This window comes from Vigna angularis, chromosome 6, assembly GCF_016808095.1.
Source record: "Vigna angularis cultivar LongXiaoDou No.4 chromosome 6, ASM1680809v1, whole genome shotgun sequence".
NCBI lineage: Eukaryota > Viridiplantae > Streptophyta > Magnoliopsida > Fabales > Fabaceae > Vigna > Vigna angularis.
The window spans coordinates 17,066,768-17,080,128 of NC_068975.1; the positions used below are offsets into that span (position 1 = coordinate 17,066,768).

A 13,361-nucleotide genomic window follows, 5' to 3' on the forward strand; every position below is an offset into this window, starting at 1 on the left:
CAACATGCGTTTACTTACTTTCATTTTCATTTTCACTTGACTACTTAACAGCTCAGCGTGACATGCAGTATTTCAGATGGAATGCAAACAACCAAGATATGAACGAAATCACTTGAATTTTATTTAGTAAAAAAAAAAACACAGAGTACAATAAGCTTTAAAGGTAATATCAACATCCCCTTAATAGCAACCACTATCACGGAATCATCATGCGTAAACCTTTTTTACTGCATCAGAATTAACTGGTAATGGTAACTCCTCTCCGTCCATTCTCGTGAGAATTAGTGCCCCACCAGAAAATGCTTTCTTCACTACAAATGGCCCTTCATAATTGGGAGTCCATTTGCCTCTATGATCCTTTTGTATAGGTAAAATCTTCTTCAATACCAGCTCACCTTCATGAAATTCTCTTGGGTGTACCTTTTTGTCAAATGCCTTTTTCATTCTTCTTTGGTACAATTGTCCATGGCATACTGCTGTTAATCTTTTCTCATCGATGAGATTGAGCTGATCGAAACGAGCTTGAACCCACTCAGCCTCTTCTAATTGGGTTTCCATTAAAACTCGTAAGGACGGAATTTCCACTTCAAACGGAAGTACGGCCTCCATTCCATATACAAGCGAGAAAGGCGTTGCCCCAGTCGATGTTCGTACCGAAGTGCGATAACCATGTAAAGCAAAAGGAAGTATTTCATGCCAATCCTTATATGTGACCACCATCTTCTGCACAATCTTCTTGATATTTTTGTTAGCAGCCTCTACCGCCCCATTCATCTTTGGACGATAAGGAGAAGAATTAAGATGATGAATTTTGAACTCCTCACATAACTCTGTCATCATCTGGTTGTTCAAGTTAGTGGCATTATCAGTGATGATCCTGTTAGGGATCCCGTATCTGCAAATCAACTCTCCTTTTATGAACTTGGTCACCACCTTTCTAGTCACATTAGCATAAGAAGCAGCCTCAACCCACTTGGTGAAGTAGTCGATTGCGACTAATATGAAACGGTGTCCATTTGACGCCTTCGGCTCTATAGCTCCGATGACATCTATTCCCCACATCGAAAAGGGCCATGGTGCAGACAACACGTTCAAGGTCGTGGGTGGCACATTGATATTATTTCCGTACACCTGGCATTTCTCACACTTTCTCACATGTGTACAACAATCATTTTCCATAGTCAACCAAAAATACCCCGCTCTCAGTATCTTCCTGGTCATTGAGTGCCCATTCATGTGTGTGCCAAATGTACCCTCGTGCACTTCTTTTAGTATCAGCTCGGCTTCTTTTGCATCTACGCATCTAAGGAGAACCATGTCATGATTCCTCTTATATAAAACATCCCCATTCAAAATGAAGCTGCCAACCAACCTCCTTAACGCCCTTTTATCGTTTTCAGATGCCTTCTCTGGATATTCTCGGGTCCTAAGATAATGCTTGATATCAAAGTACCAAGGTTTACCATCTACCTCCTCCTCGATGAAATAACAATACGCTGGCTCTGCATGACTCTTCATTTCAATCATTGGCAATTCTGCATCTTGATCAACTTCAAACATCGATGACAAAGTAGCCAACGCGTCTGCTAATTGATTATCTTCTCGCGGTATATGATTAAACGTGATGGAATCGAAATACTCAATTAATCCCCTGATGTAAGCTTGGTATGGAATTAATTTTGTATCCCTAGTCTCCCATTCTCCCTTCAATTGATGGATGACCAAAGCTGAATCTCCATATACATCCAAAATTTTTGCTTTAGACTCTATTGCTGCTCGAATACCCATAGCACATGCTTCATATTCCGCGATATTATTCGTGCAATTAAAACGCAACCTTGCCGTCATTGGTATGTATTGATTCTCAGGAGAGATAAGCACTGCCCCTATTCCATGCCCCATTACATTTGAGGCCCCATCGAATAATACCATCCAGGCTTTTTCATTTTTGTCTTCTTTGTTCTCAGAAAATAAAGCCATGATATCTTCATCAGGAAACTCAGGTTGCATTGGCTGATAATCACTAATGGGTTGATGGGCTAAATATTCCGCTAAAGCGCTACCTTTGATAGATTTCTGAGTAACATATACAATGTCGTACTCCGATAGTAGCATCTGCCATCGAGCTATTCTTCCAATGAGAGCGGGCTTTTCGAAAATATACTTGATAGGATCCATTTTAGATATCAACCAAGTAGAGTGACTCAACATGTATTGCCTTAAACGATGTGTAGCCCACGCTAGTGCACAACAAGTTCGCTCTAACGACGAATATCGTTGTTCGCAATCTGTGAATCTTTTGCTCAAGTAATATATAGCATGCTCTCTTTTTCCGTCTTCATCATGCTGACCCAATACACAACCCATTGAATTATCCAATACTGTTAAATACAAAATGAGAGGTCTTCCTGGCATAGGTGGACGCAATACAGGAGGGTCTTGCAGGTATTGTTTGACTTTTTCGAAAGCAACTTGACAATCTTCATTCCACACCACAACCTGATTTTTCCGTAGCAATTTGAACATTGGTTCACAAGTGGCAGTTAATTGGGAGATGAACCTAGCAATGTAGTTCAATCTTCCCAGAAAACCTCGAACCTCCTTTTCTGTTCTAGGCGCAGGCATTTCCGTTATCGCTTTTACTTTGTCAGGATCAACTTCTATCCCTCTTTGGCTAACAATAAAGCCTAACAATTTTCCAGACTTTACTCCAAACGTGCATTTGACAGGATTTAACCTGAGTTTGTACTTTCTCAGTCTCTCAAATAATTTCCTTAGATTGAAAATATGCTCCTCTTCTGATTCCGACTTTGCAATCATGTCATCCACATAAACTTCAATTTCCTTATGCATCATATCATGAAAGAGTGTCACCATTGCCCTTTGGTATGTTGCTCCAGCATTCTTGAGTCCGAAAGACATCACCTTATAACAGAATGTTCCCCATAATGTGATAAAGGTCATTTTCTCCATGTCTTCCGGTGCCATCTTAATTTGATTATATCCCGAGAATCCATCCATGAACGAAAATAACGAAAATTTAGCCGTATTATCAACCAGAGTATCGATGTGTGGTAACGGGAAATTATCCTTCGGACTTGCACGATTCAAATCACGGTAGTCAACACACATCCGAACTTTCCCATCCTTCTTAGGTACTGGTACAACATTCGCTACCCATTGTGGATATCTTGCCACAGCCAAAAATCCTGCATCAAATTGCTTTTGGACCTCCTCTTTAATTTTTAGGGACATTTCCGGCTTCATTCTTCTTAGTTTTTGCTTGACTGGAGGGCATTCTGGCTTGAGTGGGAGTCTATGCTGCACAATATCGGTATTCAGACCCGGCATGTCATTGTAAGACCATGCGAACACATCTTTAAACTCCTTCAATAGGGTACGCAATCTTTCTCTCACTCCTGTTTTCATGCTAGTACCGATTTTCACTTCTTTTATCTCATCCTTCTCTCCCAAGTTGAGTATTTCAATCTCCTCCTGATGGGGTTTTATCTCCTTAGATTCGTGCTCTACTAATCTCAACAATTCCGGAGAGGGTTCCACATCATCTTCGAAATCATCTTCCGTATTATTGATAGGGCGCTCAAAATTAGGAACATTGATATCGTTATTTTCAAAACAATCATCGTCACATCTGCATCATTTACATTTATGAAAAAGTATAAATAAATAAGATAAACAAAGAAAAATACCAAATGATGATGAAATGCAATTTTATTATCACGCTGAGTGAAAAGTAAAAAGTCAATCCGCAAAGCCTAAGTTCTAAAGCCTGAATCGAAACTATAGGCTTAATTAAAACTATTACATTTTGTTCACATTAAGCATCACAGGTAAATCCAGTGTTTCCCAATTGCTAAGTTGAGTATCAGGGGAGCAAGCCCGCACAAAGCTCGAACTTTGAGGCCTTTCTTCATCCTCCACAGCTGCTATCTGCCCAGTGTTGATCCACCCAGCACTGCGGAAGCTTTCCTTGATGTCAACAATGTGAATTTTGCTCTCTCTGGGCTCTCGTCTTTCTGCACGGGCTAGACTACGTTCTTTTCTTTCTTCAATCATCCTTTTCCTGTCTTCCTTGGTAGGTTTGTACCCCAAACCATATCTTTTCTTGTTTTTCACGATTTCTAGAGGGAATGCTCGTCCCTGCCGATATTTGCCCAAACCTTCCCCATATATATAGCCTTCCTTTAGCATAATCTTGGCCATCATAATAGAAGCACATGATAGATGAGGATTTACCGGAAACGGTTCCACACATGCATTTCCCACAATCTCCAGCGATTGGAAGGCTGTCTCGAGAGCTTCTTCAGCTGCCTCGATGTAGCGTGTGGATGATGGTCCATTCACAAGAAGATCCTCTTCTCCTGATACTATCACCAACTTATCTCCCATCACATACTTCAACTTCTGGTGTAGTGTAGAAGGCACAACTCCAGCCGAATGGATCCATGGGCGCCCCAACAGACAACTATAAGCTGGCAGGATATCCATAACCTGGAATGTTATTTGGAAAACACACGGGCCAACTTGCATTGGTAATTCCACTTCTCCCATCACTTCTCTTTTGCTACCATCAAACGCCCTCACAATCATTGAACTCGGCCTCATATGCATTCCTTCGCAAGGTAGCTTTTCCAAGGTTGCTTTCGGCATGACATTCAAAGAGGAGCCATTGTCCACTAAGACACGCGCTATAACATGATCCAGGCATTTTATAGAAACGTGAAGAGCCATGTTATGCCCTCGTCCCTCAGCAGGTATCTCTTCATCCGTAAAGGTGAGATAATTATTAGCAACAATATTGCCAACAATACCCTCGAATTTATTCAACGAAATACCTTGTTCTACGTGAGCCTCACTGAGTATCTTCATTAACAACTTTCTGTGTGATGCCGAATGCATGAGCAAGTCTAACAAGGATATACGAGCAGGCATACGGTTTAACTGTTCCACAACCTTATATTCACTTTGTTGTATGAATTTTAAAAATTCACAAGCCTCCTCTTCAGAAACTTCTTTCTTCTCTTCCTTGTGGGGGATCTCCTCTGTCTGTGCGCCCTTCCCCTTTAAGAATTCTTTTGCCTTCGCGACCATCGTTGCTTCCTTATCATTAACTCTTTCTCGTGCCAACTCTGGTGGTGTGAAAATTCGACCACTCCTAGTCATTCCACCTATTCCTGATATGTTTTTGACTACAGGCTCAACACTTTGTGCTTCGCCTGACGCATGTGTCCCATATCTCCATGGGACGGCTTTTTCGTTCTTGTAAGGAAAAGGGGCTGGTACATAGATAACAACGGGCGACCTTCCTTGAGTCGGTGGGATAGAGGTAGTCCTAGTGAAACGAATCACCAATGGTTCTGGTAAAATCATGCTGGATTCATCACAAGTTTGTGCGAATACATCTCCCTCCTCACTCTTATAGCATACTTGCATCAGACCACGATCTAGCAGGTCTTGCAAAATTTCTTCAAACTCAACACATTCCTCAATAGAGTGCTCAGCATCTGGGTGGAGCGCGCATGCCATACTCTCATCATAATCGCCCTTCAAGATACCCATTCTTAGTAACGCCTCCAAAATAAACCTCCTAGAGCTCCTGACTTCTTTCACATTTCTCACCAGCTCATGTTCTTTCACTTCGACAGCATTCGTTGAAGCATTTCCATGCCCGGATAAAGGATTGGCCTCGATACTAGGCTTATCTTCTTGGAACTTTAACCATCCAGAATCAATTAGAGTCTGCACTTTATGCTTGAAAGCTAGACATCTCTCAGTGGAATGACCGACGGCCCCTCCATGATAACTACACTTTGCATCTGCATCATAACCTCTTGGGTATGGAGGCTCCAAAGGCTTCAGGGGACAAATGACAACCAGACCCTGTTTGATAAGATGAGGCAATAATTCCGTATAAGTTGTAGGGATTGGGGTAAAATTTCTTTCCTGGTTCCTTCTTGGATAAGTATTTAGACCCACATTCATATTGGAACCTACGTTTTCCCCTCCCCTCCAATTATTCGTTGGGATGTATTGTGGTTGATAGTACCCTGGTTGTTGTTGAGGCCTAATTTGATGACCAAATGACGCGTTAGCTGCATGTGGATGTTGACCCCAGTATGGTCGATAGTTATGAGTGGGAGCCTGACCTCTCCACACGGGGGTTGCAGATGTCGCATGCACATCTCCTTCCTTTCTTTTTCCTAAGTTGAAACTGGGTTTTTTTGAATTTGCAACCACCGACGAGCCATATGCAATCTTCCCATTTTTCAACCCGATCTCTATTCGTTCGCCTATCACAATGATATCAGCAAAATTTGAAGATACATTTCCCAACATATGTTCATAAAATGGTGGTTGTAGCGTATTTACAAACATTGCCACCATTTCTTTATCATACAAAGGTGGCTCAACTTGTGCAGCCAATTCCCTCCACTGTTGAGCATACTCCTTAAAAGTTTCGTTGTCTTTCTTAGACATGTTTTGCAGCTGTAAACGATCTGGCGCAACATGTGTATTGTATATGTACTGTTTCACAAAAGCATCAGCCAAGTCCGCCCAACAACGAATTCGAGTCGGCTCTAAATGGGTATACCAGTTTAATGCCACTCCAGCCAAACTATCTTGGAAAATATGGATGAGAAGTTGCTCATCATAAGCATATGCAGCCATCTTTCTGCAAAACATGGTCAGATGGCTCTTAGGGCATGTATTTCCCTTATACTTCTCAAAATCTGGCGCCTTGAACTTATGTGGTATTTTGACGCCAGGAACCAAACTCAATCTGGCCACATCTCCGAACCCATAACTTTCAAATCCCTCAACAGCCCTCAATCTTGCCTCTAGGCTCTCCAGTTTATCTTTTGCTCCGTCGACATTACTAATTACCCCCTGAAACGAAGTATGTGGCGCAACCTTGGTAGAAAAGCCTTCCCCGGTGATCACATGAGGCACCGGAGTTACTCGTATTCCATCAGACATGTTTGCATTCATTCCTTCACTTACCATAGGTGCGGACATTACAACAGGTTCCTGAGTACCGATTGGCGGTACGTCGACAGTGGTAGAGAAAGAGAATGAAACACGCTCCCCTTCTGTGTATTCTCCCACAGGTGGAATGTAACCTGGGGGTAATCCATACATTGGGAACGGAACAGATTGGCTCCCAGCATTGAACAACGGAGGGTAATATTGAGCACTTCCCTCAACTTGTGCAGGTGTCGACTCTCCCGTAGTCTTCAGGGCTTCGAGAGCTGTCAAAATCTGGGCCATCTGATCCTTCAACTGGTTGACATCAGCCTTAATAGATTCGTGTGACTGCTCCCAATTCTCCATGACCTTTGAGTTAGCTCTGGTCCTGTACGAATGTCGTGGAAAATTTGCCGTTGTTCTCTCTCTTGTACTGATGATTATTTTTATTAGATTATATAAAGATGAAAAATGCAAAACATGATGCATGCTAGTGATAAGTGGAAATCACAGGATAACGATGACAATACTGATAGAAAATTAACACAAGCCGATACCAAACAAACATCCCTTATCTTTCATTTAAAGAAAATTACATCGTCTAAGGAACAAAACACGCAATTCTGATGTACATCAATCCCGCTCCCGGGTAATGAAAGATTTCATCTCTCCCACCAGCCATTTACAATGATTAATAAACAATTCTATTTCTGCTGGTGAGTTACGAAAATGAGTACTTGCTTCAGCATTAGACACCATCCTGGGGATATCTTCAATTGCCCCATTTGCCAAAGCAGCCAATTGAGAGAAGCTTTCCTTCCAATGCTTTACAGCCATTTCTTGCTCGGCGATGTGCTCTTTCATTTGCTTTATCAAGGCCTGATGCCTTTCTTCAAATTCCATTGACCTCCATCGCTCCTCCTGCTCCTCGATGTAATCTTCCATTTGCTTTAACATGGCCTGGTACTCCTTTTCGGCCTCCTCTAACTTCCAGTGCTCCTGATTCATCTTTGTCTCAAATGATGTAGCCATTTCCTTCATTTGATGTCCCGCTTCTTGTACTTGGACCTGCGCTTCTCTTAATCTTTTTAGGGCTTCCCTTTTATCCCTCTTGACTTCCTCATAGAGTTGTTTCCACTGCCTGTTTTCTTCTAAAGCCACCTTATTCTCATTTACCCTCATGGATAATTCTTTATTCGCGGCCGCTAGATCCTGTTTTACTCGAGATATATAATCCCTGTCAACCTTCTGGGTTTTGACAATGTTTTCATAAGCCCGTGACTTTTCTTCATTATCATTTCTCATATCCACAAGATCATTACGTGCCCGTTGTAATTCGTTTTCTAGCCTAGCATTCCTCACCCTCAATTTCTCCATCTCAGCCTTCAATTGTTGCACCTCTTTATTTTCTGGGGTTTGGGATGGTTCTTCACTAGCTGATTGATCCTTGGTTGGCTTGAAAGGAAACTTGACCACTTCTACTCTCTCCAGAATCCAAGTGTGATAACTAACCCTGCTATCCACTACTCCATCCCTCAAGTCCTTCTCTGCTCGAACAACATTTTCCCAGGCGCTTTTAACCTTTCTCAACAGTTCAATGAAATGCCCGTCTTCGTAATAAATGAATAGGGTAGCAAGGTAATCTGATGAAGGTGCCCCTCTCATGGGATGCCCGAATTGTCTTTGCACCAAAAGGGGGTTGTAATTGATACAGTACCGGGCACCTATGAGAGGCACATTAGGAAAACTACCACAATGCTGTATAGCCAGTTTATTTCCGAGCCAAGGAAGGCGCCATTTTATACTTCTTTCACTCAGGCCAGCAAGGAATTGGGCCCAATCGTTTCCTTCCTTACCTTTAAGCCCTTGGTGCGATAAAGTCTTCGATAGACTCCTAACGTCGACCATCTCCTTAAACACGCGCGCTGTCATCCATGTATACAACGCTGGTAAACAACAAAGAATCTTCTTTCCCTTTCTCTCCTGGCAAAAACTCAAGGTCCCATAAACATCCGCAAGAACTGCTGTTACAGGATTCTCTGATCTGGTTTTACTCGCCACGAAGACGTCTATTGCGGTGTAATCCACGAATTTTTCTATTTTGGGAAACAAGACAATGCCATATATGGTGAGGGCTAATACATCCATGAAAGTTTCCCAATCCTCTTTGTCAGCCAGGTGATGTAAATACTGCTCTAGATATCCCTGTGATAACCCATGCAATTGATTCCTCATCATCATCTTGTCTTCAAGCTCCTTGGGATGTAGTTTCATGATGGCAGCAATGGTGGGTATAGAGGCATGATGCTCTAAATATTGATAGGGAGTGGTGCCCTCCAGTGGCAAACCCAAGATATGCTCGAACTCCTCTATAGTTGGCGCTAACTGAAAGTCTTGAAATGTGAAACATCGAAGCGGAGAATCATAATATTGCGCCAAGGCTGTGATAGCGGGTATTTGTACTTCAACCTCCATTAAATTCAACAAATTTCCATATCTTCTCTGAAAGGTTTCTCTCTTCATAGTCTTAAGCCTTTTGCCCAAATTTATCAGCCCGGTCAAATTTCCAACATGGGCCCTTAGACTATACTTCTTTCTTAAATTGGAAGAGTTGGTATGCCGTGTAGCATTGGATCTTGTGTCAACATCCATCTCGTATAAAGTCAAGTAGGTACCTGTGATTTCCTTTAAAATTAACATGTTACTAAATGATGTATGAATATGATGCATGATAAAAAAACGAACCACGTGAGGATTACAGAAGTACATATTTCTCTCATCGTGTCCTAACAAAGGTTCACTGTTCTGAGTCCAAGGTCAAGTATATGCAATCTCACAAGGATGGTTCCCTGAACCTAGAGGTCAAAGGTTACTAGAGCTATGGCCCCCTCCATAGCATCTCCACAACAGTCGAGTAGTCAACTAGGTGTGGAAACACATGAAGAGAACAGACTCTAGCTGGAGTTCTCACGATAGCCAAACAGGAAGTACATCCCAGAGTGACACCGCTACACAACTCCTCTAATTCTAAGTTACGCTCAGACCCGGGTATAGGGCCCCACTCATGATATGCATAATGTGTAGAGGGAAATTATAATGTAAAACAACAATTGCAAAAATAAACACAGATAAGTAGACATATCAAACATAAATAAGGAACAATTATTTCAAACATAAGGAACAAGTAAAAGAAACTCACATGCAATTATTCAAAATATCAAACACATATAAGAAGAAAAAGGAAGAAAAACACAGAAAAACCACATCGAATTCGCTGATCTAATTAAATGGCCTAACTCTCTAGATATCCCCAGTGGAGTCGCCATCTGTCACAACCGAAAAATCGTGACGGGACGACGATCTGAAAAAAGAGATAAACGAATTTGAAAAAAAGAGATTTTGGAATCGCCACCATAGTTTATTCTGGAAAACTACGGAAAAACCATAAAATGATAAAGCATGGTCTGCGAAAATGAGATTCTTGGTTCGGGAGTCGGTTACGCGTAGGGAAGGTATTAGCACCCTACAACGCCTGCCTGAAGGCAGTACCTTTAATTAAACGTGCAAAGTCGATGTGGTTTTCAAAATGATTATTATTCCCCGAATATAAGATTACAAGACGATGCAAAGAAAATTATATTTTTTATTTTTTAGGAAGCCCGACAAGGATTGACCTTGCTCCTACGTATTCTCATGTGAGAAATCAGGGGTACGTAGTTCTTTTAGAAAACTGCTTGAAAATTTGTTTGAAAATTGTTTGAGAATTTGTTTGGAAAATGATTATGGATAAATTTGGATTTTTGGGAAAGTGAACCTGACAAGGTCTAGCCTTGCTCCTACGTATCTCCACTTTTGATGGAGAATCAAGGATCACGTAGTTCTGGCCAGGCGATATTGTTTGTAGTTTGAAAATGTGAATTTTTTTTTAGTTTTTGAAGATTTTATTTTTTGGTATTTTTTGATGTAATATTTAGATTTTTTGCGTAATGAGCACTAGGCTGATGCGTACGATCGCACGAGCACTCACACGGCTTTTTCCTTGTTTTTTATTGTTTTGCGTAATGAGCACTAGGCTGATGCGTACGATCGCACGAGCACTCACACGACTTTTTCCTTATTTTTTATTATTTTGCGTAATGAGCACTAGGCTGATGCGTACGATCGCACGAGCACTCACACGGCTTTTTTTGTTTATTTTATTTTTGGGTAATGAGTACTAGGCTGATGCGTACGATCGCACGAGTACTCATACCGATATTTATATTATTACATGTTTTTTAAAGTTTTATATTTTTTATTAAGAAGGATAGATGAGTTGAATATATATATGACATAAAAATGTGAAAAGCATAAAGAAAAATTGTGATAGAAAACAAGATAAATTTGTAAAGTAAAAAAAAATGATCAAAATGCATATATAAATAGAATGAAGAGAAAATGTGTACCTTGTTGAAGATTTGTGTGATGAAATAAAGCCTTACTTGTAATAAGTTGTGAGGAAAGATAGATGGAAGATGAAGAAGATAGCTTTATAGTAGAAATGGGGTATGGGATTTATTATGTATATAGAGATTAGGAAATAGTAAAATGTGAGAGAAAAATGAAGTAGAGTTTTGGGATGGAATGAAGAGGTTTTGAGAGACAAGAGATGGATATTATGTAATTTTTTTTTGTGTGTGTGAAGTGAAGAGAATGTAGGTATTTATAGAGTTAAGGATGAAGAAAGTTGATGAATAAAAATAATATAATAAGTTGGTGGAAAATTTAGATGAAATAAAATATAATTAAAAAAAAGATGAATAGAAAAAGTTAATGTGGAAAATAAGTGAAAGAAATAATATAAAAAGTTAGTGGAGAAATTAGGTAAAATAAAATATAGTGAATAGTAAAAGTTAATGTGGAAAATAAGTGAAAGAAATAATATAAAAAGTTGGTGGAGAAATTAGGTGTGGAAATTAAATGGAAGAAATAATATAAAAAGTTGGTGGAGAAATTAGGTGAAATAAAATATAGTAAATAGTAAAAGTTAATGTGGAAAATAAGTGAAAGAAATAATATAAAAAGTTGGTGGAGAAATTAGGTGTGGAAATTAAGTGGAAGAAATAATATAAAAAGTTGGTGGAGAAATTAGGTGAAATAAAATATAGTGAATAGTAAAAGTTAATGTGGAAAATAAGTGAAAGAAATAATATAAAAAGTGGGTGGAAAAATAAGGTGGAGAAAAATGGATAATAAAAAATGTTGATGGAGAAGATATAATTAAAAAATGTAAGTGGAATAATTAGAAAAGTTGATATATAAAATTAATATGGAAATGATGTGGAAAAAGTAAATGAAAAAGGTAGATGATGTGGAGGGTGAGGTGGATGGTGATGTGGAGAATGGGGTGTGATAAGAAAAGATGGGTGGTGAGGAAGTAAAAAAAATGAGATTATTTTGGGCCATTGAATTAAGTGTTTAAAAGAAAATTTGGGGGTGCAAAAAGTAAAATAAATAGTATTTTTCATTTTGTTTTTTTTTTATTTATTTATTTTTGTGATGAATTTTATTTACCCGGACGAAATTGGGTATTGACACGTCCCAATCACGTTCAACTCACACTTCATGACACCCAAACATTCAATAATGATAACCCTTCACTAAATACTCAACTAAGAACCAAGGTTCTTCAAATTCACGCCTAACTTGAGCGTCAGAGTATCTTTTATAGGTACCTCACCCCCCTCTAGAGCACGAAGGTAACCGATCAGCCAAGACTGACGTGACCGAACGGCTCAGAAAGAAAAAAGGCAAGCAGCTCAAGCGATCCTAGCTTTTGGAAGGAAGGAAGACACGTCGAAACAGGTTAGTTTTTCGGTCCCACAAAATTCCCACCGAAACACCATGTAAGAAGTAGCAATTCTCTTGAGTGTAGTATGTGCATTGAGGACGTCCCCGACCATGATAGAATGTTCTACTAGTTCATGCGCTTCCTGAGTTTGAGGTACCGGAACACGCAGAAGGCGAGTGGTTAATGTTTCCATGGAGGGGACCTCATGACTGGTCAGAAGTTGATCTCTGAGATGATCAAACTCAAGATGTCGGGAACGAAGGATCAACAACATGTAAAAATTTTCTAGTTTCATTTTGATATCCTCTAATGGGTCCGCTTCCAAAAACATCCTCAGTTCTTCGACAACAGATTGGGCTTCAGCCAAGAAGGACACCATATCACGGTCTGCCATTTTAAGAGATGCAAGCTTGTTTGCAGTGTCATATAGACGTTGAATATCGTTGGCATAAATGCTTTGAGCTTTCTTCCAAAAGGAGTGACAAGTTTTGAAAGCCCTCAGAGATATAAGAAGTTTGGGTTCCACTAATTGCCATAACAGTGC

At 40.1% G+C, this 13,361-nt stretch overlaps 1 protein-coding gene across 1 annotated transcript; it reads right to left on the reverse strand.

Annotated features, from left to right (window-relative positions):
- Positions 1-207: 207 nt before the first annotated feature.
- On the reverse strand, positions 208-7,353 carry LOC128197521 (uncharacterized). The gene is made up of 2 exons (XM_052879576.1): positions 3,827-7,353; positions 208-3,652 (listed from the first exon to the last, which is right to left on the reverse strand). Exons 1-2 carry the CDS (start codon positions 7,351-7,353, stop codon positions 208-210), a joined length of 6,972 nt encoding a protein of 2,323 aa, XP_052735536.1.
- Positions 7,354-13,361: the final 6,008 nt, after the last annotated feature.

Coding starts and splice junctions, on each gene's coding strand:
- LOC128197521 (XM_052879576.1), bottom strand. CDS start 7,353: ATGGAGAATTGGGAGCAGTCACACGAATCTATTAAGGCTGATGTCAAC. Junction 3,653..3,826: donor ATGCTTAATGTGAACAAAAT/GTAATAGTTTTA, acceptor TAAATGATGCAG/ATGTGACGATGATTGTTTTG.